This window comes from Triturus cristatus, chromosome 7 (assembly GCF_964204655.1).
Source record: "Triturus cristatus chromosome 7, aTriCri1.1, whole genome shotgun sequence".
NCBI classification, from domain to species: domain Eukaryota; kingdom Metazoa; phylum Chordata; class Amphibia; order Caudata; family Salamandridae; genus Triturus; species Triturus cristatus.
In genome coordinates, this window is record NC_140590.1 from 426,947,114 (window position 1) to 426,974,652 (window position 27,539).

Sequence of the window (27,539 nt, forward strand, 5' to 3'; positions counted from 1 at the left end):
AATTTTCGGTCATAAAATTCCACCCTCATATCTGGCAGGGCTCCAGGATAGAGGAATCACACAATTGATGAAAAGTCCAAGACACAGCAACATGCAATCTTCATACTCCCCTGGTTGCTCCGGTAAAGTCTTTCCTTTAAGGAGGAATGAGCCGTTCTCCTGGGGTTAATCAGAACAGTGTTTCAAGACACACAGAGTTGCTGACAAGTAGGCATAGTGAACCATTGCATCCTAGAACCTCAAGTAAGGTACAAAGAGTAATTTCTAGTCATTGACATATCACCTGGAAAAACTTCAAATTCTGCAACTACTGACGACTTGTGCAATATCTCTAATTTCTAAGGCAGACGATGCCATAGATATTATCTTGTTGATGCATTCACATATTCAAAACGTGCATACCTCATTGGGACCCACGTGGGAGAGAAGGCTTAGAAAATTAATAGAAAATAGGCAAAAGGATCATTAAAAGATTCTTGTCTGATACAAGTTATTCCCTTTGTCCCACCAAAGGTAAATTGGAAAAAAAAATCAAATTATAGGTATGTTATATATGAAAATTTAGAAGTCAAGACACACCTCTTTGAAGAACACTACAGCACAATGCAGTAACAATCCAATAGCCAGCTACTTCTCCAATCACTAGTTGATTGTGTGTTTGCGTTTGACCTTGTAAAGCACTATTTTGCCTTTTTAGCTAGGTTTGCGCTATACAAATCTCACATACATACAGGTTATTCTGCATACCTTAAGGGCACCCTACATGCTACAGAATATCTCATCCAGTGCCTGAAGAAATATAATCACATCACTCCCATTCTGATCAAAATCCATTGGCTTCCCTCGCTGGCCGGCACCATCTTCAAAACCAGCTGCATAATTTAAAACCTTTCCACCATTTACACAAGCTCACCATCTTTGGTTGTTCTTGGCAGACCCGCAGCCAGAACACCATCAGTCTGCAGACGAAGAAATGTGAAAAAGAAAGTGCAAGGCAGCAGACTTTCCATCTGTGCATCCAGGATCTGGAGCCACATCCGATATCTATCAGGACCGCCCTGATTCTGGTCTAAATCTTGGAAAGAGTTGAAGACTCACCTCTTTAAAGAGCAATATATCACACTGCATTAACTAGTAACAAACCACATACGTTTCCTGTCACTCGTTGACTTTATGCTTGTCTATGACCCGGTATAGTGCTCCGCTGCCTTTTGGCTTTGTTAGTCCTATAGACATACCACATAGATGCATACCTCATAGTGTCATCCTGCTAGCCTGACTTCATGCCAGGTCAATCCAGCGATAACACGACTTAAATAAAGGTAAAGAGCAATGTAACTTTACAAAGAGATCATATGGGGGTTAGTGGTTCAATATCTCTAATAAATGGGAATACAAGAGGGAAGATAAAGTTACTTAGAGGTACAACTAGTGTAAACTAAAGCTCTGATCTGAATACCACTCCCCATGAAGGCAATCTCAGTGGTAGTGCAATTAAACTGCTTTGGAGTTGGCTTTTTTTTTTATAGACCAAGAACTGCTCTTATTTTTGGTTTCATAAATGACAACAGTCTTTATAAAACTGTTCAACAGCCACTGTTGTCTGTTAAATTTGAAAATTGCCTATCAAAATGTGCACAGTAACTATGCACTGTCATAAAACACCTTTTGAATGAGCCCTTAGCAGTATTCCTCCGACGGTGCTTTGGTGACCATATTCACTTCTGCAAACATTGAGGCGCTGTTTGTGTTATGTCCATTAACAGGAAGGTCCATCAGGTTGTCTGTAGTGCTGTGGACAGTTCCAATATACATATCCCAAACCTGCTGTGCAGCTGCGCGTGCCGGCATCTTGTGTTTACTGCTCAAGGTTCTTTCGAGATTCCTCTTCTTGTGTTTGAATTCGAGAATGGTTTTCGTGTAGCGGTTAATTGTAGTCACAGAGGCGGCCATGCAGCAGGTAAAGGATCCCCATGCAAGGCTGAAAAAGAAAATCGGATGAGAAACGAGAGGCTGGATGGCTATACATGTCATTAGATCATGAACAGAAATATTCCTCTTGCAAAAGCACATATTCGAATGAACCTAAATGTTTCCCGAAAATGTATTACTAATGTAGAGATTGTCCTTCGTTTAATACACAGAGAGCCTCTGGAATAAAGCGATCCCGAGACCTCAGCATTTTCCACTTCATTATTTAAGAAAAATAAAAAAGTATTGATCAGATTGTAAAGCGACTCGCACATCATTATAAGATGATCTACTCCAGTAAAGATAATAAATCTGTTACTCAACAAATACATTAAAATGTAGTGCCAGAGGGCCTTACTGTGGATAATCACAATAATTCACCACAGTTTACCCTGAGTCAATGTGATGTATAGGTCTGCATCGTAAGCAATGGTGCTCTCCTTTAAAAGCGCGGCCTTTACCTTGAGCATAAACAGTCAAACAAAGTAACGTGCACTAGTGCTGTGATATAAGCCACAATCTTTAACAGCTAGTCATTAAAGAGCATAAAACGGACCCTCCAGCATTTCGGGGCAGATTTATGTTCCCTGGCGCATCCCTGCAAATCAGCATGGATGCGCCAGGGAAGATGCGTCACGAAAGTCTACCCTTGCGCCACAATAGATGCGCCGCATTTACAATGCAGCGCATCGTGGCGCAAGGATAAACAGATGCGTGACGCATCTGATGGCGGAAGGGTGGCGCATTGCTGGAGTTGCGTCGCAAGCGTGACGCAGCTCCAGCAAGGCTCGGGGGTGCCCTATCGTTACAATGCTGCGTTAATCCTTACGCCTGCTTCAAGCAGGCGCAGGGTTTTGACGCAGCATGGCCGGAAAAGTGACTGAGTGAAATCTTGTAGATTTCACTCAGCCACTTTTCGGAGGCGTTCCTATGCCGGAACGCCTCTCCCTACGTGACGCATCTCCCTAGATGCGTCACGTTGTAAATGAGACGCAACATGGCACAGGGTTTACGCCGCCGCTGCGTCATAAAAGGGACGCAACGGCGGCGTAAAAGTGGCGCAAGTCCGTTATAAATCTGCCCCTCCGTGATTTGCTAAATTAACGCAAAATCAGCGGAGGAGTGCGATGAATGCAATATTTATCTTTTTGGCCGCAAAAAAAGATCTCCGTCAGACAGGAGAAACATGGTGCAATTTTATTGGCTGTATGCCCAACGTCACAACGTGATGCGGTACAGCTGTGTTTGCTGCCTGCTTCCTCCTGCCGCATTAGGAATTACAGAAGTGAAAGAACAATTGTGTCCATGATTGTACAGGCCGCCTCACAGAACAAAGGGGAAAACAATGTTGAAAGAAAGAAAAGAGAACGAAAGTAGCACTTCACTGGCAAACTCTGTAAAGTGGCACTAATGTGTTTGGGTGTGAATAAAACCAACCTGGCCACTTTGCCGCCAATTTGTCTTATTTGAACATATTTGTTTTCTTTCTTTTGTGTCTATGTCCTGAGGCTGCACATTGGAAGGTAAAAATGTCTGAAATAGACTACATTTTATGCAATGTGTTTTTTCTTTTTTAAATCCATCTCACAGGGGGACGAAGGAAGGTAATGAGAGGAAAAAGAGGAACAGCAGTGGTGGCTGGTGACTTTTGAAATTGGTAGGGCGTAAAAAGTTATTTCCAACTTTCACAGCATGAGCGAAGCAGCCACATGGTCCCAAGGTCTGTACTGCAAATTGTAAAAGCAGAAATCCTGGGACCAATTCTGGCTTCCCCTTGACTAAAATGTGTGATTCTAGGCAATATTTTATTCCTCCAAGCCTCCCTTTTGTTCGTGATCACATATGAATGCACCTTAAAAAAGTTCAGGAGTATATGGTCTGTAGAAAGACGTTATGTTTCATTTAACGTTGCGTCATGTTAATGTTCATGTTTCATAAGGAACTAGGCCACATATGTGCCGTGTTTCGATACAAAAGTAAGCTGGGATACATGCCTGGGAGTATTATGGGGCATTTTAACAAGGCGGCGATATGAAATTATCGCCGCTTTTGCGTCCGTTTTCGGGCGAAAAGCGGCGATAATTTAATCGCCTTATCAGCAAAGACACACTATCGCGTGTCTTGCTGACTTAGCGCCCGTTTGCAGCACGCCTCCGATCGCATCGCTAATGAGATGCAAAGGAGGCGTACCTGACAAGACTCCTTGGGAAAATATCGCGAAGGCAGCTTCGCGATATTAACAAGGGAGGGTAGCGATATTTAAAATCGCATTAAGTATGCCTTAACGCAGGAATTTAACGTCTGTTAAATTCCTGACTGAGGCATACTTAACATGGGGGGTGGATTTTGTGGCTAAGACCACAGGCCCTATCATCTAGGATATCGCCGTTTTCCACCATGGAAAACGGCGATATCCCAACTATCTCTGGAATTTTTATTGCCTCGGTGATGCGCGTTGTTAATAACGCGCAAACTGGGTGATAAATTCCAGAGATAGCTGGCGATAAATATGCAAGCGCTAAGCGCACTTTGCGATATTTATCGCCGGCCCTTGTTAATATGCCCCCAATTGAGAGAATTCCCTGCTTATACTGGTGTGCTGCAGGTTCCACAACAGATAGGATCCATTGAGCACAGGGCATAGCACTGGAGTCTCAGCAGACAAATATTTCAGCTGCAGAAAAAGCCAGCAATATAATTTCTACATTTCATCACAGCTAGATCAACTTTCCTGTATACTCCCATCATGCTCTGGTTCTTGGGCTGTAATGAATTCAGCTCCTTTCTGCTGCACAGCCCAGGACCTCCACAGAGCCCTGCCTCGCGCTGCCCATCAGAGCGATCCCTGGACAGGAGCCAGCCAGCGGAACGCAGAACACAATGTGGCAGGAGAAAGGAGGGCACAGGCTGCGGCCAGGCGGTTGAACACACGTTATCGGCCCCATTAGTGCTGAACAGTAAACTGAAGATGTGAATTAGAATGGAAGACTAGTGTATTGCAGTCCTATCCGATTTCCAAATATTGTAGCACTCATAATGCAAATGATAAAGTTCCTCCTAAACGTATTAAGCAACTATAGTAATTATGCAAAACTGTTTTAACCTCAGAATATACAGAAAACAAAACAAAAAAAAGACTCACAGCGTGAAGGGATGATCGTCATCGTTTATTGATTACTGCCGGGATTCTTTGTGAGTAGATTTCTAGACTTCCGATGCTGTGGTCGAGGTTGCTTTGTGCCGAAGAGCTAGTGCCAACGTAGCTCTTGTGATATTTTTTTTATATTAAATAGCATGAGAGCTGTGCCGGGATTCGATGGACAAATCAACAAAGTGCCCCAGTTAAGATATAGAAGGCCGTGTTAGCTGGCCCAGCCCCGCCATGAAGACAGGATGAATTTTCAGTTGAGACGGCTTGAGTACGCATGTCAGGCTGGCCGAGACCAGATACCAGCCAATCCGTCAAGCGCAGTTAATTACACAGGTCCTCTGCTGTACATGCAGCAGCCATGTACCTCCTTTCTATTGGCATGTGGCATCATGCCATTTTCGTCCAACGGGGCCAGTGAAACAAACAATGAGGCCTTTGATCAGAGTAAGTGGCAGTGGCACGAAATGAACGAAACTTCAGAAAAAATAACAGAACAGTGTTAGAAATGGGATTTCTGGTTGGCTGAGGCTTGCGCCAAAGCCAGGCAGAAACCACCACTCTAGTCAGGGCTGGGGAGTTACACGCCAAAGATAACCCCTGCTCACCCCCTTGGTAGCTTGGCACGAGCAGTCAGGCTTATCCCTGAGGCGATGTGTAAAGCGTTTGCGCGCGCACCCAGCAACAACACCCAAGGCCCACCACAAAGGAAACTCCACACAAGGTATTCTATAAAAATAACCTTTGTATTATACACAACACATTAGATAAAAACACACACTCTACAATGTGCCAACAGGCACGGGCAGAATTTACAAGGGATTATATATACAGGGGACAGGGCCACATGGACCACTGTCAGGAATTAGCACTTTGTAGGAATAGCAATTAGAACGTAGGAATAATATTTTAGAACATAGCACATACAATCACTGTAGCACTAAATTACACCTAGCACACAACCAGTCACTACTGGTATCAGGTAAGTACCACCTACGCAACCCTAACCCCCTTAGGAAAATATTGCGCAGGGAATCAGGACCTCACTGGCACCACCTGTACTAGGGAGAAAACAACCACCTAAGTATCACTATACCTGTAGGGGTCTAAGCACATAAACACATGATGCATAACATTCAGAGGTGTAAAGCAAAGCACATGACGCATAAACACATTCAGAGGTGCAGGAAAGGTACAATGGCGCAAAAACTCACATTAGCCACTATCTGTGGCAGTCCCTGGGCCAACTGGCCTAGTAGGGGCAAGGACGCCCTGCGTCCAAATGTTAGGGCAAGGCTGCGCAAGCTGCGCCAGCCAACACACAGAGGCCACAACCTAAACGTTGCAGCTGCCCACTAAGTGCTGGGCAGCTGTAGGACAAGGATGGGGCCAACACTGGAGCCTGGCAGGCTCTGTCCAACTGACTGTCCCCTGAGCCCCTCTGGGCTCAACACAAAGGACTGGCCCCTGGGAGCCTCGCTGGGCTCAAACAACTAGAAATGCCCCCTAGAGCCTCCGTGGCTCTGAACTACGAATATGCCCTGGGGCAATGTTGGAGCCTCGTGGGCTCTAAACCAACCATGCGCCGTCGTTGGAGTCCCGCTCGGGTGACTCGCGAGCCTCGCAGGCTCTCAAAGCAATGTGCCTCTTCGTTGGAGCTACACGGAGCTCTAGGGTAAAGGTGGGGGCGACGTTGGAGCGGCCCGCTGCCTTCCGGGGCCGCTCTACTGACTCAGAAATGCCCCCGTAGCGTTTGCACAGGTAGGTGGGGGCCCCCTCTCTGGGGACCTTCTAAACGAGATCACCCCGACGTTGGAGTCCCGCTCGGGGGACTCGTGAGCCTCGCAGGCTCTTACAGTGCTTGGGGAGGCTAACCCGGCTCCCCCTTCAGCCCCCACTCACCAGGACTTCGATGGGCTGCTCCGACGGGCTGCTCCGGTCAGGCGATGGGGACAGCTGCAAGGGAACACGCAGCTCTCCCACCTCCTCTGTGGCTGTGGGGCTCTCCTGGCACACGGGAGCCCCGCTTACTCGCAGACTCCCTGGTTCCCGTCTTCCGCCCAGTGCAGGAGCGCGGGGTAGGCTCCCGTCGCTTCCTGCTTTGAAGTCCCGCCCACGTCCCGACGGAGGTCGCCTGACTTCCGGGGACGGACCGGGCCGCTGCGGTGATCCTTCTTCGGTGGTTGCAATACGGGGTAGGCTCCCGTTATCAGTTACTGCAATGTCCCTGGCAGGGTGGGCACCTGCCAGAGGACTCTGGAATCGGCACAAGCGGGGCACACGCCGGGTGGGCACCGGCTAACAGAATCAAAGCGCTCCTAGCGCTACGGTCAAAAAGGAAAGCGCTTGCAGCGCTGAAGGCCAGTCCAGCGCTCCCAGGCGCTTAGAGCCACAGGTCCAGCAATAGAGCGCTCCTGGCGCTAAACGGCAATTAAAAGCGCTTCCAGGCGCTTGAGGGACACAATAAAGCGCTCCCAGCGCTTTGGGGCAAATTACCACAAAGTCCAGCAAAGTTCTTCCCTGCATGCAGCAGGGCAGGGGTGGGGGGCAAGGCTGGACCCAGAGCCAGCTCACTGGGCCTCCAGGCAGGGAGGTAATCCAAGTGGCGGTCCTCTGGTCCAGCAGCAGCAGCAGCAGCCCCCCTCAGGTAAGATCCTGGCAGAGAACAGTTTCTGTGGGGACACAGCCCCATTTTTATACAGGCAAACCCTTTGTTCTGGGTTCAGGGTGAGGGGGAAAACCAGTCGCAGCTGGTTGGGGAGCACCCTTGATGTGCTCAGCCCCTCATTCTATTCACTGGAAGGGCTAGGGTCGTCAGTCGCACCACAGGGGGCGGGGCCAGCATTGTGTTTGGAAAACCCTGTCCTATTCAGGACTCAGGTGGACTCCTCCCACCCATCTAGCTGCTGATCTCCCCATTCACCACTGGGTGACTCATCCTGACACTGGGGAATCCCTAGCCCGTCACATGACATGACCAGCCAATCACGCGACAGACACACTGCACACAGAAGTGCCCACTTCTAGAAGTGGCACTTCCACACTAGGTACATGCACGCCGCACACATCATCGCGCAGCATTCACTCCCACGAGTCCGCACATACCAAACTCGGGCCTGCACACCCCATGCATCAGGAACTACTAGGGACACATACATTCCCCATGCATTCCTATGGGAGGGCAGGCCTATCTCACCACATGCACTCAGAGCACGCACGCACTTTACCCTGAGACACAGGGAAAGTGCGCAGAAACCAAAAAAATTACCACACCAAGTCACCAATAAAAAGCCAAAAAGTCCAGGGGTGAACCTGCCAGAAGGGCCAAGTCCAACACAACCCCCTTCCAGCCAAAACGCAGGGCAGACCAATCACCACCGTGATGGACTTCCCTGCTTGGGGCGATAGAACACGGACGCGGGCCCGCAACTGCATGGACACCCTCCGGTTCTACGCCACGGTGAACCCATGGAATTCTTTTTAACACCACTGTCTGGACCAACTGGGCTACCCCACTGGTACTCCCAAGCTGTCCGCGGCCAAGACCAGGCCCTAGGCCACCCAGGTGCCACTGGTCTTTGCCTAACCACAGAGTGGGGGGTAGTAACCCCTGGCACATAGCGGCCATTCTCCACTCTTCCTCTCTGAAAGACAGGACTAGACTGCCACTGGTTCTCCAGCCTAGGGTCTACACCCTCAGGCGGACCAGGAGTCTCAGGGAAAGCTCTCCTCCCCCTACCTCTTCTCCTAGGGTTCCTCCTCCTCTGGCGAGGGGTACACCTAGAACGCCATTCCAACCCAGGGTTTAACCCCTCAGGTTGTACCGGGGGCAGAGGTGGGCTCTCCCACCCTCTGCACCCCCTTCCAGAGCCCTGCTCCCTACCAACTGGGGCGGTACCTCTGGAAGAAGAACTGGTCGGGACGCTGGTTACAGACGTCCCACCCTTCAGGTCAGGCTGATCCCGAACCTGGCCTTCCAACCTCCGGCCTAGAACCTTTGGTGGAATAATTGCCTGGCACTCCAGGACTTCTGGGGATTTCCACTCCATCCCCCTGAGGCTATCAAAGGACACATACGTCAAGCGACTGTCTGTCTGGCGCTGATCTCCCGTCCCCTGTCCACCTGACAGTGCGCGGAGATCCCCCAGAACAGAAGTGGTGCCACCCTGGTCACTACACGGGATCCTAGCCCAACTGGGTAGTCCCTGACCCACAGGCTCTTCCACTGGGAAACTCATCCCCCAATCACTCCTCACACTGGTCTCCTGTACCCTCCCTACCGGAGCGGTACTGCCAGACTCTAGAACCACAGGAGCCCTGGTTACAGGTGCTCCAGGTCCTCTACTCACCAGGAGATCTCCCTCAAATGGGCTAACAGGACAGCCTAGGTCCCCAACTTGGTGTTCCCTCATGGAACCATCCAAGTCCTGAGGCAGGGTTTTGTACGTCAGGGGACCCTCGGTCACCCCCTCACTCCTGCTCCACTGAGCCAGGCAGTGAGCCCCTACACCCTCCTCGCTATCCTGGGACCTAGCTGGGCTACACTGAGCCTCTTCCACCACGCTGGGCTGGAAGATACCTGACCCACTACTTTTGGAGTCACTCCCTAATGACTCTAGAGAACCTCTAGCCCTTTCCCAGCGCTCTGCTTCATCTCCAAGCTCAAATGGGGCAGACACCCCACACCCCAACAGGTGTTGGCGCAACCCCGGTGCACAACAATTGAGCAGGTGTTCTCTGAGAATCAGATCACACAGTTTATCATAATCAGATTCTGCGGGAACTCTTATCCAATCAAACAGTGCATCCTCACATTCATCCACAAACTCCTCCCAAGACTGGTGAGACAGTTTCCTACTGCCCCTGAACTTCAACCTTAACTCCTCCTCCTGGGGAACAGGTACCAGACTGGGGGGACTGGGATTGGGATTTCCTACACTGGAATCTACATCGCTACTACCACTGGACTCAACCCTCCCTGGGGAGCCCAGAAAATTAAAACTGCGCGCAGGGGATAGTCTACCCTCCAGAGCTACTTTGCCTCTGGTGGAGGCCCTCTCAGCCTCCTCTACCCTCTCCCGCGCCAAGACCCACTCAGTCTCTCGCTGTTGCTTCCTGGCCTCCAGCTGCGCCATAGCCTGAGCATGCTCTAACCTGAGCTTCTCTAACGCCAGCTGGTGCTCCCTTTCTTTCCTCCTATCTTCCCACTCCTCTGGGGACAGGGAAAGGGATGAGGCGCTGCCTCCTACGCTGGACCCAGCAAGGGACGCCCTACCTATGGGGTCCTCACTCTCTACTGGCGTCCAGGTATTGTCATCCTCTACCTCCTCTTCTGACTCTTCCTCTGTACAGTACCTTTCTAACTCCTGCCTCTGGCGCCAAGCTAGCTCATAGGGATCACAAGCAGGCTCCATTCTGGCGGACGTTATGGTAACAATTATACAGGGAACCTAGGGGTCTGAGTTTCACACAGGAGCACACAATTCACAAAAAGATTCAGCAAGCTCTCTAACCCAGAGAACTCACACTCACTTGCCTAGTGCCACACACCATTTATCCACACACACAACCCTCCCCTCGGACTGGTAAGGCAGTTTCTACCACCCCTGATTCCCCAACCTGACCACCACGTGACACAGGTACCAACTCTGGGCGCAGGGCGGGGGACAAATGTACAGGACACTATTACGCTGCCACCACTGGATCCCACCCTCTGGTGAATCCAGAAACACAATGCACTAAGGGGGGTGATCTACCCTCCCGAGCTAGGGACACCTAACTCACAGTGCACACAAACACATTTCCAAAGAAATGACGAGTAAAAACAATTTTAAAACAATAATCCCTATACCATGTGATTTATCTCAATGCAGAGTTTTGTAGTGCGGCCAGTTGCCGCTGCGGTACAGCGCAAACGCAAGTCCAAATCCCACCGCTGCCACCAATGTTAGAAATGGGATTTCTGGTTGGCTGAGGCTTGCGCCAAAGCCAGGCAGAAACCACCACTCTAGTCAGGGCTGGGGAGTTACACGCCAAAGATAACCCCTGCTCACCCCCTTGGTAGCTTGGCACGAGCAGTCAGGCTTATCCCTGAGGCGATGTGTAAAGCGTTTGCGCGCGCACCCAGCAACAACACCCAAGGCCCACCACAAAGGAAACTCCACACAAGGTATTCTATAAAAATAACCTTTGTATTATACACAACACATTAGATAAAAACACACACTCTACAATGTGCCAACAGGCACGGGCAGAATTTACAAGGGATTATATATACAGGGGACAGGGCCACATGGACCACTGTCAGGAATTAGCACTTTGTAGGAATAGCAATTAGAACGTAGGAATAATATTTTAGAACATAGCACATACAATCACTGTAGCACTAAATTACACCTAGCACACAACCAGTCACTACTGGTATCAGGTAAGTACCACCTACGCAACCCTAACCCCCTTAGGAAAATATTGCGCAGGGAATCAGGACCTCACTGGCACCACCTGTACTAGGGAGAAAACAACCACCTAAGTATCACTATACCTGTAGGGGTCTAAGCACATAAACACATGATGCATAACATTCAGAGGTGTAAAGCAAAGCACATGACGCATAAACACATTCAGAGGTGCAGGAAAGGTACAATGGCGCAAAAACTCACATTAGCCACTATCTGTGGCAGTCCCTGGGCCAACTGGCCTAGTAGGGGCAAGGACGCCCTGCGTCCAAATGTTAGGGCAAGGCTGCGCAAGCTGCGCCAGCCAACACACAGAGGCCACAACCTAAACGTTGCAGCTGCCCACTAAGTGCTGGGCAGCTGTAGGACAAGGATGGGGCCAACACTGGAGCCTGGCAGGCTCTGTCCAACTGACTGTCCCCTGAGCCCCTCTGGGCTCAACACAAAGGACTGGCCCCTGGGAGCCTCGCTGGGCTCAAACAACTAGAAATGCCCCCTAGAGCCTCCGTGGCTCTGAACTACGAATATGCCCTGGGGCAATGTTGGAGCCTCGTGGGCTCTAAACCAACCATGCGCCGTCGTTGGAGTCCCGCTCGGGTGACTCGCGAGCCTCGCAGGCTCTCAAAGCAATGTGCCTCTTCGTTGGAGCTACACGGAGCTCTAGGGTAAAGGTGGGGGCGACGTTGGAGCGGCCCGCTGCCTTCCGGGGCCGCTCTACTGACTCAGAAATGCCCCCGTAGCGTTTGCACAGGTAGGTGGGGGCCCCCTCTCTGGGGACCTTCTAAACGAGATCACCCCGACGTTGGAGTCCCGCTCGGGGGACTCGTGAGCCTCGCAGGCTCTTACAGTGCTTGGGGAGGCTAACCCGGCTCCCCCTTCAGCCCCCACTCACCAGGACTTCGATGGGCTGCTCCGACGGGCTGCTCCGGTCAGGCGATGGGGACAGCTGCAAGGGAACACGCAGCTCTCCCACCTCCTCTGTGGCTGTGGGGCTCTCCTGGCACACGGGAGCCCCGCTTACTCGCAGACTCCCTGGTTCCCGTCTTCCGCCCAGTGCAGGAGCGCGGGGTAGGCTCCCGTCGCTTCCTGCTTTGAAGTCCCGCCCACGTCCCGACGGAGGTCGCCTGACTTCCGGGGACGGACCGGGCCGCTGCGGTGATCCTTCTTCGGTGGTTGCAATACGGGGTAGGCTCCCGTTATCAGTTACTGCAATGTCCCTGGCAGGGTGGGCACCTGCCAGAGGACTCTGGAATCGGCACAAGCGGGGCACACGCCGGGTGGGCACCGGCTAACAGAATCAAAGCGCTCCTAGCGCTACGGTCAAAAAGGAAAGCGCTTGCAGCGCTGAAGGCCAGTCCAGCGCTCCCAGGCGCTTAGAGCCACAGGTCCAGCAATAGAGCGCTCCTGGCGCTAAACGGCAATTAAAAGCGCTTCCAGGCGCTTGAGGGACACAATAAAGCGCTCCCAGCGCTTTGGGGCAAATTACCACAAAGTCCAGCAAAGTTCTTCCCTGCATGCAGCAGGGCAGGGGTGGGGGGCAAGGCTGGACCCAGAGCCAGCTCACTGGGCCTCCAGGCAGGGAGGTAATCCAAGTGGCGGTCCTCTGGTCCAGCAGCAGCAGCAGCAGCCCCCCTCAGGTAAGATCCTGGCAGAGAACAGTTTCTGTGGGGACACAGCCCCATTTTTATACAGGCAAACCCTTTGTTCTGGGTTCAGGGTGAGGGGGAAAACCAGTCGCAGCTGGTTGGGGAGCACCCTTGATGTGCTCAGCCCCTCATTCTATTCACTGGAAGGGCTAGGGTCGTCAGTCGCACCACAGGGGGCGGGGCCAGCATTGTGTTTGGAAAACCCTGTCCTATTCAGGACTCAGGTGGACTCCTCCCACCCATCTAGCTGCTGATCTCCCCATTCACCACTGGGTGACTCATCCTGACACTGGGGAATCCCTAGCCCGTCACATGACATGACCAGCCAATCACGCGACAGACACACTGCACACAGAAGTGCCCACTTCTAGAAGTGGCACTTCCACACTAGGTACATGCACGCCGCACACATCATCGCGCAGCATTCACTCCCACGAGTCCGCACATACCAAACTCGGGCCTGCACACCCCATGCATCAGGAACTACTAGGGACACATACATTCCCCATGCATTCCTATGGGAGGGCAGGCCTATCTCACCACATGCACTCAGAGCACGCACGCACTTTACCCTGAGACACAGGGAAAGTGCGCAGAAACCAAAAAAATTACCACACCAAGTCACCAATAAAAAGCCAAAAAGTCCAGGGGTGAACCTGCCAGAAGGGCCAAGTCCAACAAACAGAAAATAAATTAAAGAATTCAAGCTGCTTTAATTTTCATGGGGTATTGGCAGTCCAAATTAGTGGGGCAACGCTCCTCTGCTCTTATAAAGCAGCCGTCACTGAGGGTAAGAGCTGCTTCTTGAAGTAAGGTTTTCTACAGGTGAGGAGGAGTGATATAGAGAAAGAAAAAAGGGGAAAGAGAGAGAGAGGGAGAGAGAGCAGAAGAGGAGATACAACCGGCAAAAATAAGCGAGAAGCGAGGTGACTTTTTAATGTTTCCTGGTTGCAAGCCTCTGCCTCTGGCTCTTTTTCAGAATGAGCACACGTGTTCTCCATACAGGTATAGCAAAATGCTCCAGTCTGGCAGGTCTCATGTCCCTCGTCGAATATTCATACATCTTAAAACTTGAACTGCAGATGCTGCTGCCGGTCAGGTTTGAGCAGCATTGATTTGAAAGAGCTGCATGTCTCGGTCCCAATGCTGTTTAAAGATGAGGAAACAAAAGCAGCGCTTCACTGGCAAAAAGTGAGGCTAATGTGACTAAAACCAACCTGGCCACTTCACGGCTAATTTGTCTTGTTTGAATATTTTCTTTGTTCCTTTTGTTTGTGTGTACCAAGGATGCACTTTGGAAGGAAAAAAAATGTCACAAAAAGACGACATTTTCAGCAATGAGTTTTTTTTGGGGGGGAGGGATCCATTTCACAGGGGATCGAATGAAATAAAGGAGAGGAAAAAGAGAGTAAGCGCTGTTTTGTGAGGTCACGGTTTTCAGAAGGGTAGGAGGAGCGAGACAGAGACAGAATGAGGGGAGTGAGAGAAGGAGAGAGAGAGGAGAGAGAGAAAGAGAGAGAGATGGAGCAGAGGGAGGGAGAGCTGATAGCGGACTCAGTGACAAAAGCAAAATATAAGTACAATTTTATTATTGCCCCTCAAGCTCTGTTAGATAGGCTTTTACGAACATAACATGGGGTGAGTGGCCTATTTCAGTCCATCTGAAGCAGCTGGAACCTGGACCTCTTGTAAGAGTCCTACAGAACCATGTCATCGCAAGCAGAGACTGCAGCAGCCAAGGAAGGTACACTTTGAGAAGCTTAATGGCAAGGAAGCCATAAAACCAAATAACGATCTGTAACCCAAAATCTGCATTCAATAATGAATCGGAATACATTCACTCATGGAACTGTGGGTGCTAATTTCTCCCTGGAGTCAGGATTTCCACAGGTCACTTACTGCAGTTGACTAACTGCTTTGAGGCTGGGGTTCAGGTTACGCCATTGGCTGTCAAACATTGTTGGTGGTTAAAGATTAACAGTCAATGAAATGCTTGAGCAAAGCCTAAGGATGGATTCCTTGGGGGTGTAAATAAGCGACTGGAAGCAAGCAATGGAACACCATGGGGAAGATTTACAAGCCCCGTACGCCCTTTTGCGCCACTGTTGCGTCACTTTTGTGACGCAGCGGCGGCACAAAGCCAGCGCCATGCTGCAGGGTATTTACAACGTGACGCATCTAGGGAGATGCATCACGTTGTACAGCCCTGCACCACATGAAACCTGCGTCAGGTTTCATGTGGGTGTTCCGGCGCATGGGGGGGTGTTCCGGCACAGGAACGCCTCGGAAAAGTGGCTGAGTGAAATCTACAAGATTTCACTCAGTCACTTTTCCGACCCCGCTGTGTCAAAACCTTGCGCCTGCTTGTAGCAGGCATAAGGAGTGACGCAGCACAGCTAGTATAGGGCACCCCCGAGCAGTGCTGGAGTTGCGTCGTGCTTGCGACACAACTCCCGCACTGCGTCACCTTTACGACATCAGATGCGTGACGCATCTGTCTATTCTTGCGCCATGGTGCACCGCATTGTATGGTGGCGCAAGAGGTGTCTGCTGTGACGCAAAATAACTGGCGCATCCCTGCTGATATGCAGGGATGCGCCAGTTCTTGTAAATCTGCCCCCATGTGTTTACTAAAGGATAGAATGAAGCTCCTGAGACAATGTGTGATCTTGGTCAAAAACCCATAACAAACAAAACCAGAAAGAGTAGGGAGTGCACTACACACGTGTGGAGTCAGAGCCATAAGAACTGAGGGTAAGACCATAAGTGAAACCGAAGATGAACTATTGACAAGAAGTCAGTTTAAATTGAAATATCACACCTTCGTTCTGTGACTTTAAAACACCCATTGGCAGGAAATCAATATTTTATTGAGCACTTTTGGCGTGTTGGTACGCACAATAAAATAAATCGGTGGACAAGAAACCTCTGTTTGTGAGAAGGCCAGCAAAAACTGAGATAGAACACAAAAAGCGAATAGGGGCACACCCATGATCGACAAGGAGGAACCGAAGACGGGGCACGAAGAATAAAGGGGAGGAAGCTAGATGAAGAGAGCAGCAAGCAGTGGGAATTATTTTAAAGACACTTTTTTGTTCAGACGGGAATGTGCATTTTCAGGAACATATGTATTTCAAATTATTAAAAGCAGAAAATACACCTTTTTTTCATCTATTCAACTATGTGTGTAGTTGTGAAGTGGCACATTCCACATCTATTTTTTTGCCATTAGAAATTCGCATTTTGAGGACTTGTGTATCTGTCTTTACAGTAATTACCACAGGCTTAAAAATACCAGTATGCAAAATGTTGCTGGCGAAACAATCTCAAACTGGCTGAAGGTGTCACATTTGATCTGGGTCACAGCAACACAGCTCCGTATTGTTCATCATCATGTGCAACCACTGTAATCACCCAGGGACCCTGAACTGTACATCCTTCTCTGATGCAACAACATCTAGTGGTCATCTCATGCACAATGATCAGTTCTCACTCTAATCACCCCAGTGGACAGCACCTCATGCTGCCATGTGAACCCCTGAGTGACATTTCTCAGTGCCCCCTACTCTAAATGCTCCCCTGAGATGCATCACTGGTACTCATTGCTCTGTGTGCATGTGTGTTTTTATGTTTGCTGGGCTTCATTAAAATGGATGGCGTTGGCCTGTGTTATGAACTATCAGTGCATTTTTACCTGTTTGTTGCGTACCTCTTCATGCATGTTTTATACAAGAGCCATACCTACTCGCTTAGTCAATGACTGTTTTGCAAAGCAATTATGATTTGCCTTACAAAGAGCTGAACAAGTGCCTGTGTCTCTTCGCTCAGCTCCTGATAGTTAGCTGTTAAAAAACTAGTTATCTACATAAAGCTAAACACAAACTGATGACACGCTGTCCTGTGGCGCAGTTTAATCTCCTCCCAAGTTATCTGATTATGCCCTGTTAAAAGTCTCCCAACCTGATAAATCCCTTAGATTTCTAAATTACTAAAGTAGAGCTGGACAATTTCAAACCTAAAATTTGCATTCCTGTAGCCGTACAAACCTATGACAAGCTGGAACCAGTCAGGATTTAAAAAGAGTGTTAATACATTTTTCTGTCACCTGGAGCACCTTATATCTCATCCTTTTGGGAAGTTTCACTGTCTTTAAGAAAGCCGGTAGATCAATTGCCGATTCTTGCACCATACGCCTCAATAAACAATGATCAAAGACTCTGGTCCCCTTAAAGAGTCGTATTATCATATTCAGTAGTGCCAACCGATAGTAGGTCTGAAAATGGGGTAGCGCCAGGCTGCCCTGGGTATCATCTAACTGCAGGAATGAATATTTAACCCTTGAAGCTTTTCTATTCCATGTGAATCTTCTAATTAGAAAATCAAATTCTTTAAAATATGAACTGTTAATCTCAATAGGGAGATTGGAAAAATAAATAAAAATAAAAGTAGTATAGACATCTTATTTAGTTCCACCTTTCCAATCAATGTTAAAGGAAGTAGAGCTCATATTTCCCAAAATGGTTTAACCTTATGCTCATAGCAATATATTCAATTGAAAAAGATGTGAATAACTATTCGTGACAAATTTTCCCAAGTAGCAAGTTGTATGCTGAGGATTAAACTGATATTGCAAGGCTTGCTGGAGATCAGTGGGTAATGCATTAAACAAAAGCAACTCAGTTTTGCCTTGATTTATCTTATACCCTATAATGGTGAACTCTCCATTTGCATCTATTGGCCCCTGAATAGTGGACTCGTAAGCTTTCAAGTATAATATGATATAATCTGAAAAAAGCTTTATTTTCGACATCCCTTCTGACCGAGGAACAATAGAACCAGCACTACGAATTGTCGCTGCCAGTGGTTTGATTAAAAATTTAATAAGAAAAGGAGATATAGGGCACCCCTGTTGGGTACCTCTATTAATTTTTACAGAACCTCCTACTTTTGAAATAATAATAATTCTGGCCTCTGAGTCCTGATATAAATTCTTGAGCATTTTTATAAATTAATCAGAAATTCAACTTTGCCGAAAATGCCGAAAAGAGCATGCCAAATTACCAAGTCAAAAGCCTTTTCGGCATCCATCATCACTATCGCTGCTCTGACTTGATGAGTAGAAAAATCTTCTGTTGCTTGGACCAAGAAATTTGTATTTACAATCATAAGCCTGTTGGAAAAAATCAGCTCTAATCCTTGTGGATCCAAATTTGGCCTATGGGACTAATTTGAGAAGCCCATACCTTAGCAAACAATTTATAATCAGCATTTGGAAAGGTTATCGACTGATACGAATTGACATTTATTGGGGATTTGTCTTTTTTAAGAAAACTGACTCTGATAGACTATAAATGATGAAGAAATGCCTTGCCATGCCTTGGCTTAGCATATTAAATCAATTAGTAAGAAAAGGGAACATTTTGCAAATATCTTATATACCTCATTGGTATTCCATCATTCTCACAGGCTTTTACACTGGGCATCTTTTGAACCGCCTATGCTACCTTTGAAACAGAAATTTTCTTGGATATATCTTTTTGGGCAATTGACATTTGGGGTAATTCTATTAAACTAAAATATTGTTCTAGACTAAATAAGGAAACTGAGTACGCTCTCTCATAAAAGTTTCTATAATTTTGCAGGAATACCTGTGCAATTTAATCAGGACTGTCCTCTACACCTACAAAAGCACCTATACCTTGGTTTACCAACAATTGTAACTCCTGTATTTTAGTTGTGCGCATCTATAATAGATTTGCTTGTACACTCTAACACATCCACGAAAGGTAGCCTTAAAGGCCTCCCAAACTACAAATTCAGAAGCCAAATTAAGATTGATGTAAGAAAACTCCTTTATGAAAAGTCTCCTGTCTGCCACCCAAATCTGATCTGCTAACAGAGACTGGTCATACTGCCACTGTGGTCCCTCTAATCTCGGAATTACCAGGTCAAGATGGACTGATTCTATGGAGAGGTCAGAAAAAGCATTTGCCCAAATATCTGTTATTCTCAACCTGATTGTCTGAGGCTAAATGTAATGCAATATTAAACTAGTGTTAAAAATGAGTAGATTGAGCAGTATACAGGTGGTCATGATGCCAAGGAGTGTCTAATTGAAAATCCTCCTTGATAGTAGCAAGAACTCTTGCTGTTTTTGGCTTTAACTGCTTTTTGATTGAATTGAAAATATCTAAGTGCAGGTCTTGGATATAATTAAAATTGCCCCCAAAAATCAGGGGCATTTCTGAGCCCATAGCGAGATTATGAAGATGCATCAATGGTCCCACATCATCAGATAGAGGATGCTAATAATTCATCAAATTCAAGGCAAAGTCCTGAACTGAGAACATTATCCAAAGCCAAATCCCTCTTTCATCCCTAAATACATCCCGCACCGGCCAATCAATAGATCTAGCCAAATAGGAGGAATCACTGATTAAATCTTATGATTTTTATGAAGCTTCAGGAGATCTATCTATCATGAGGGGACCACCGAGACCCAGCTCAATGCTCACCTAATCTCAAATATCCACCTACTATTTTGGTGAATTTTGCTGACTACCTTATTATGGAACAAATATTAGTTTAATTATGAATTTGACACACTTGCCACATAATCTATCTTCTGTTACACAATTCATAGATTAAAAAAAATACCTCACAAAGATCAGGCCCTTTACCAAGTGTAACTGGTCACCTTTTAGTTTGATTGCTTGATTTGGGTGTTATACTGATACTAATAAGGAAAACACTCTGCCCATACAGTTTTAACATGTGAATAAATATCGAAATAATACAGTGATACTGCTACAAAATCTGCTGCATTTTGCCGCAAAATTTGCCTTTTTGTTCTTGATAATATAATATAATTATAATTTTGTTGCATAATTAGGTCATCTCTGTGGCATAAATCCACAGGTCCTGAATATATATCAAATACACATATGCCATCAGGAAGGCTAACGTTTTCTTTTCTTACTCTTTCACCCCTCATCTTGTCTAGTAACTGGGTCTTCTTGATTCTATATGCTGATGTGGTTATCAGAAAATGCTTTGTCTATGCAAATATGTGCATGTTGACTTTACTTATATTAACTCGTATTTGTCAATCTCTGTATTTTGAACATTTTAGCTAATATTTATTTTCAGTATTTTGTAAGTAACTATGGGCCCTACGCAGAAAGGTACTTTTAGCCATCATATTGCATTCATGTCTAGAAGGCCACTAGTACACATGTCTAGAATTCACAAAAGGACTCATGACATATGTCAATGGTTTTATTCCTCAGGATTTCTCCGCCATGAGTGTGGTGAAATCTGCAGTACTAAATTCCATGCAAAAGTGGATAGTGGGAGGAACAAGCTCTGGCTTGCCCTATACGTTTCTCAACTCCCGCAAATATGTACATTTTTAAAAATTCACAGAGTGAAATCCAACACCTTTCCACTGTACAAATGGTCAAAGTGGGGACCCTTCAGCACAGTACTCTGGCCAGAGAGCCCCTGATTAAACCCAGAGCGGGGGCCCCTCCATGTTCCTTGCAGGTGGACCCCCTCAAGTTTTGTTATGCCACTGGACAAATCTAGAAGTACACATTCTAACCCATGCCAGGTGCAGCTTCCTACATATACATTTGGGAATGTGTGTGAATTGAAAAATAAATGTAAAAGTATATTCCATCAGAGATGTAAATCTCCACTTCTACCTTTACCTTTTTTCACAATGCCGTCCTTTATTGTTGTTATATTATTTTTTGATCTGTCACTCTGTGAACTTCTCTTTTGTTGATCATTCATGTGAAGGCCTTTAAGCCACTTTGGCCACTGTCCACATTATATAAAACCACAAATAAATAAATAAAATTAATGATGTCATCTTCTGATCTGAAGGACACAAGTGAATCCTGTGAAGGACATCTAAGACTTCTATTATTCTGAGGTTAGTGAAATGAGTATCAATTAACTGTGTAATAGTAACAGCTAACAACTGAAATGAGCATTTCTGTAGTGTGAAAATGTGGCCCATGTGATATAATTAGGTAAAGTTGCTTGGCTACCTTTCCTGCACCTATTTCATATAATGTGCTTCTTCCACTATGACCTTGTGATTCCTGTTCTCCCCAGACCATGATGCCATTTCTTGTTTTGCAATTTTTATATATTTCTCTGGCGGCGCTTTTCGTCCTGATACTGAGACATTCCAATTTTAGGCATTGTTTTTTATTCAATCTCTAACTTAGATTCACGTCTGCTTGGTGGCAGTAAAGAATGTACAGCATTTTATCAGAATCAGATACGCTTTATAAGTGCTTGATTGGTTCGTAAGTTTATTCTGTGTCTATCTACTGTTGCTTGTTTAAACCATATGATCTAAATGAGATTACTTAATGTCTTCTGTTCTTTTTACATTAATGTGTCGGAATCGTATGTGACACTTAACATTATGCCAGCATTTCCTGTTTATTCTGTGTTTTTGTCTTTCATGGTTAAATTATTAACTGACTAGAATGTGGATGCATACGACGAATGTTCTTTCACCTATTTTGAAAGAGGCGCTTCCAGTAGGTGGTTTTTCTAGCACAGACACGTCCACCAACTGTACTGGGCAAGGATAGGAAACTGACTTCCTTCCCCACTTGTGGAACAATTCTTGGATAAAGTGAGCCAAAGAATGGGAGGAGCAAAGTTTTGCCCTAATCAAATTCCCAGGATTAAATCATCTCCTCATTACAGGCAGAAAGCTTCTTCTCCTTGTAAGTTCCAAGTGTTCCCATGAACCCTAGAGTTACTTTTACTTCCGAATCATGTAATTGCTGTGCCTACTGGCATCAGAATTATCCCAACTGCACCTATTCCAATTTCAAATTCTCACACTGCCATCCAGTTCAGCCCACCTCATATCAAAGGAGCTCAAAAAACATTTGCCAACACTATCTCAGAAAATTATGTTACACAGAAATACTAGGTATGAGAAAGGTATGACCTATCATCTTCAAAACAACACGTGCAATTAGTGCTTTCAGGTACCACATGTCCTCTTACTGACTACTATGCGTGTGTTCCTTTGAAACAAAGCAGAAAGTACTTGTGTGAAGATGGTGAAGAGGGTTTTGCTTAAACCGTATCGTCCAGGCAGAGGTGAGCAGTAGTTGTTTGGAAAACTCAGATAATTATACCTTAATTAGGGAATTTAATGGCTAGATAAGGTATGTGATCAAATTAAGAGTCTGGGTGTATGGCTGGACCGCAATCTTGATCTTAAAGAGCAAGCAAGTAAGGTTGCTGCCTGCTGCTTCGGGATTATAAGAATGCTAAGAAAGATCCTTCCCTTGCTACCCTTCACTGCAAGAAAACTGCTGGTCCAAGCACTGATCTTGTCACACCTGGACTATGCTAATGCATTATATCTGGGAGCCCCACTCACCACTACCAAGAAATTGCAGGTAGTGCAAAATTGTGCAGCACGTCTGCTTATGAACACTTCCAAGGGCCTGTCAGCTAAGCCTGCGCTTACATAGCTTCACTGGCTACCTATCCATGAGAGAATCCAGTTCAAGACTTTGTGTATCACACACAAAGCTCTCTCAGGTAAATTCCCACCCAGCATCAGATCCAGTATCCAACTTTATCGTTCCATATGGTCTTTGAGGTCAGATAATAAACATTTAGCGGCAGTTCTAAAAATAAAAAAACACGAGGCAGAGGCTGTCGTTTTTCATATAATGTGGCAAAACTGTGGAATCTTCTGCCTCCTGGTATTCGTCTCGAGCCTAACTACCTGACCTTCCGAAAGCAATTAAAAACGTACCTGTTCCCCTAACTCTGTCCGTGGTTGAAGCTGCACCGCTATTTGCGCTGGGATGCCCCCGGGTAGCTACGTCCTCTAGAAATGCCTCTTCATTCATTAATTCATTTCCCTTGTCACAAGAGGCTCAAAATTAAAATAGTTGAGTGTTTCAGGCCAAATTATATCTAATATATCATTGATATGTTAATTGGGTTTTCAAAGCTAAGATTCAAATTAATACTGAGGTATCCATAAGGTAACCTTGGAAAAATGTTGACTATGTTTTGTTAATAATATATGACATTGTGGGTTTATTATTCTTTTGAATTTGATTTGGCAGATAAGAGATTTTTTTAGATGAGCATAAAATATAGTTTATATACATTTCCTAAATGGTAATTAAACCTATTAAGTAAATAAGTATATAAAGTTAGTGAACTCACTTTTTTTCTTTATGAAGAGTCATAGGTCTGCAACCAAAAGCCTATGAGTATCATCTTAGTGCTCTGCAACATCATGGTGACCTCACACAAGTGGGGTCTGTACCAAATTACAAAAGCATACAATTTTTACAGAGTACTTGGGTCTGGACCCAATTGGCATGTTTCAGTCCACGGCAGAAGAAAAAAAAATCATGTTTTACATAATATAAAAAAATCTAGAAAATGTTGAATATGGGGTGATTATTATGAACATTTGATATCATCAGTTAGTGTCCTAACAAAGATTCACAAAAGAAATGCTGTCTGAAAACCCAAGCATCAAGATATAAGGGTTAACGAGAATTCCAAATGAATATATGTGAAAGGTTTATAAGTGATATTGCGTGCATTGACATTCACATACATATTTTTCATATACATGATCACATTTCACAGACTAACTTGACTTTTGTTGAGTGTGTGCTCTAATTTCATTTTAAGACCGGAGGTTACCATTATGCATAATATCGTTTAATGCCACTCCTGCAGCACCTTTAAAGAACAATAAACAATCTGGAGTTAGAACACTGCAGTCCGTAAGTAATCCCATCTTAGAACACACTTTCTCTTTTAAATGTTGGTCTTGGAGAAAACGCACATTTAGGTGCCGATTCCGATCCGGTAAAATGAATTTGTGTACGACTCGTATCCGTATATTTTCACGTACGAATCGTACAAGTACTGTACAAATGGCGAAGTACGATTCGTACGTGAAAAATACATACGAATAGCGTCGGGAAAAGGTTACGAGAGGGAGCCGGACATTTTTACGTCCGAATAGTGTTGGGAAAAGTGTACGAGAGGGAGCCGGACATTTTTACGTGCAAATCGTAAAACAGAAGTCTGAGCGCGCAAGTACGTTCCGTACCGCCCGTCCGAATACACAACCGCATGTAAAAGGCCCCGTATGGAGCGAACGCAGTAGCACACATGCACACGGGTAAACTTGTGCCCGGATATGTGTCATACAGCCCCGCCTCCCCCCGCATATGTCAGCACCGTACCCCCATATGTCAGCACCGTACCCCCCCTGTCCACACTGTACCCCAGCCCCGTACCTGTACGCACCGTACCTCAGGCCTGTAGTGCCTGTACGCGCCGCATCCTAGACCCGTACCCCAGCCCCGTACCTGTACGCACCGTACCCCAGGCCCGTACCCCAGCCCCGCACCTGTACGCGCCGCACCCCAGGCGCGTACCCCAGCCCTGTACCTGTACGCACCGTACCCCAGGCCCGTAGTGCCTGTATGCGCCACACCCCAGGCCCGTACCCCGGCCCCGTACCTGTACACACCGCACCCCAGGCCTGTACCCCAGCCCTGTACCTGTACGCACCGTACCACAGGCCCGTAGTGCCTGTACGCGCCGCACCCCAGACCCGTACCCCAGCCCTGCACCTGTACGTGCCGCACCCCAGGCACATACCCCAGCCCCGTACCTGCACGCACCGTACCCCAGGCCCATAGTGCTTGTACGCGCTGCACCCCAGGCCCGTACCCCAGCCCCGTACCTGTACGCACCGCACCCCAGGCCCGTACCCCAGCCCCGTACCTGTACGCACCGCACCCCAGGCCCGTACCCCAGCCCCGTGCATGTACGCGCCACACCCCAGGCCCGTACCCCAGCCCCGTACCTGTATGCGCCGTACCCCAGGGCCGTACCCCAGCCCCGTACCTGTATGCACCGCACCCCAGGCCCGTACCCCAGCCTCGTGCATGTATGCGCCGCACCCCAGGCCCCTACCCCAGCCCCGTGCATGTACGTGCCGTACCCCAGGCACGTACTCCAGCCCCGTGCATGTACGCGCTGCACCCCAGGGCCGTACCCCAGCCCCGTGCATGTACGCGCCGCACCCCAGGCCCATACCCCAGCCCCGTGCATGTACGCGCCGCACCCCAGGCCCGTACCCCAGCCCCGCACCTGTACGCGCCATACCCCAGGCACGTACCCCAGCCCCGCACCTGTACGCGCCGCACCACAACACCGTACCCCAGCACCCTCAACCAGCATCGCGTATGTACGGACCTCACCTACGCGAAAAAGACTCGTACAGAACAAGGACACTGTAAAACAGCACAAGGAGGGTCAATTCGACTCGCACAACACCACAAAACACGTCTACATGACAAAATACATCTCAATGACTGACCTGCCACATCCAAACAGAGGCCCAAAATCACAACCACCTCTTATAACACACCTACCAAAATTTCAAACCCAGCCACACCCACAAATGGACCAATAAAAAGGGCCCACACACACAACCCATGAGCCTTTGCAACAGACCCACTGCTGCCAGACCCCACAGACAAACAATTGCACCTTACTTACACCTTAACTACACCTTAACTTACACACCTTCACACAACCTCCTTCACAAACACCCCCTCTTCACATTTCCACACACACCATCACATTCACACCCACAACCATCCACACCCACACCCCACACCATGCCCACAGACAAGAATCCAAAGTTCACAAGGGCGGAGCTGGACCTCCTTGTCGACGAAGTCATCAGAGTCGAGCCACAGCTGTTTGGAACATTGGTCAGACAGACCAGCATAGCCCAAAAAACTAGCCTGTGGCAGAGGATCGCTGATAAGGTGAATGCTGTTGCGCCCATCCGAAGGACCAGGCATGAATGCCAAGCCAGGTGGTACGATCTGCAGAGGGCAGTCAAGAGGAAAATGAACAAGGAATACGCCCAGAGTAACATCACTAGAGGTGGGCTGCCCCGCAGACCCGTACATTACCATCCATGGGAGGAGAAGGCGATGGCCCTGCTTCTGTGTCGAAGGAGTCGCAGAGCCTGGTGAGTACACAAACAACTCACGTAACATGGGGGAATCACATCCACACCACAAATACACCAAATGCACGCAACTCTCCCCAAGGCCTCACCGCACACAACCACACTCAAAAACCACGCTCATGCCACTAACGTCTCCATGCCCTATTCCCAAATAAAGGCAATGCCATGTCCCAGGCCACACCAACCACAAACCCAAGACTGGATGTCCGGGATGCTGGGAGGGTGGGGCTCACACAACACATTGTGCAACTCAGAATCAGACACCAATGCCCTCAGCCCATATGGCCTAGGTACATACCCATGCACCATGCCCAATGCGCAGGGACTGGCAAAGTACTGACAAGGTAGCTGACACATGGCCCCGCTGTATGCAGCACAAGGCCCTACTGTGACCACTTTACACTCAAACACCAACTCCACAAGCTCAGATATCTAGCACAGGAACTCACACTCACTGTCATGCCAGCATGCACCATGAGGGGACAGACACATCACCTGGGAGACCCAATGACAAATCACACTACACACAACAGCAGGCCCGGTCACACACACCCCCTTACACAAGCACACACCCCCGGGGCAGGCAACGGATTCACCCACTGTCACAATGGACATGTGACACAACAAGACCAAATCCATAGCCAAATAAGCATCCTAGCCACAATTCTACTGGTCAAACACTCAGGAGAACATATCAATCTGTCCCCCGCAACATACCCATCCCCAAGTGTAAATTCAGAGGAATGCTAGGCACATCCAACTACCTGGAGGAACTGTGACAACTTGAATATGTATGAAACATGGATGTGGCATGAAACAGCATTAACATTGTCTCTCTCTCACACACAGGCAATGTCATGGACCTCCCCCCAACAATGGGGGGGAACAATCACAGTCCCAAGCTCAGCGTGAAGATGATCCCACCGGCAGCGACGACTCTCACCACTCCGTGGATGACCCAGACCAACCTGGCCCCTCTGGTGCCCAAGCCCCTGCAGCACCTGCGTCAGGTACATCTGTGCCAACCCCTACCCCCATTCCTGCCACATCCAAGGAGACACCCAGGAGCCCTGCTCGCACTGAACAACAGAGCCAGTCTGACCAGGAGGGACAAGGTTCTCCGGGCACCCAGGAGGAGGCAGACAACCCCGCAAATGCCATCCCTCAGGGGTCCTGTAGACCTGATGTGTCCACAATGGCAGGCCAGGCTCGTGTGGGCAGGGGTGGTGGGAGTG

General features: G+C 47.7%; 1 protein-coding gene across 1 annotated transcript in view; it reads right to left on the reverse strand.

The window, feature by feature from the left end:
• Positions 1 to 1,680: 1,680 nt before the first annotated feature.
• The window catches only part of GSG1L2 (GSG1 like 2), a 234,694-nt gene continuing 208,835 nt past the window's right edge, over positions 1,681 to 27,539 (reverse strand). The window contains exon 5 of the mRNA XM_085616721.1: positions 1,681 to 1,981. Coding sequence (XP_085472847.1) covers positions 1,681 to 1,981 — 301 coding nt within the window. The remainder of the gene's footprint in view (positions 1,982 to 27,539) is intronic.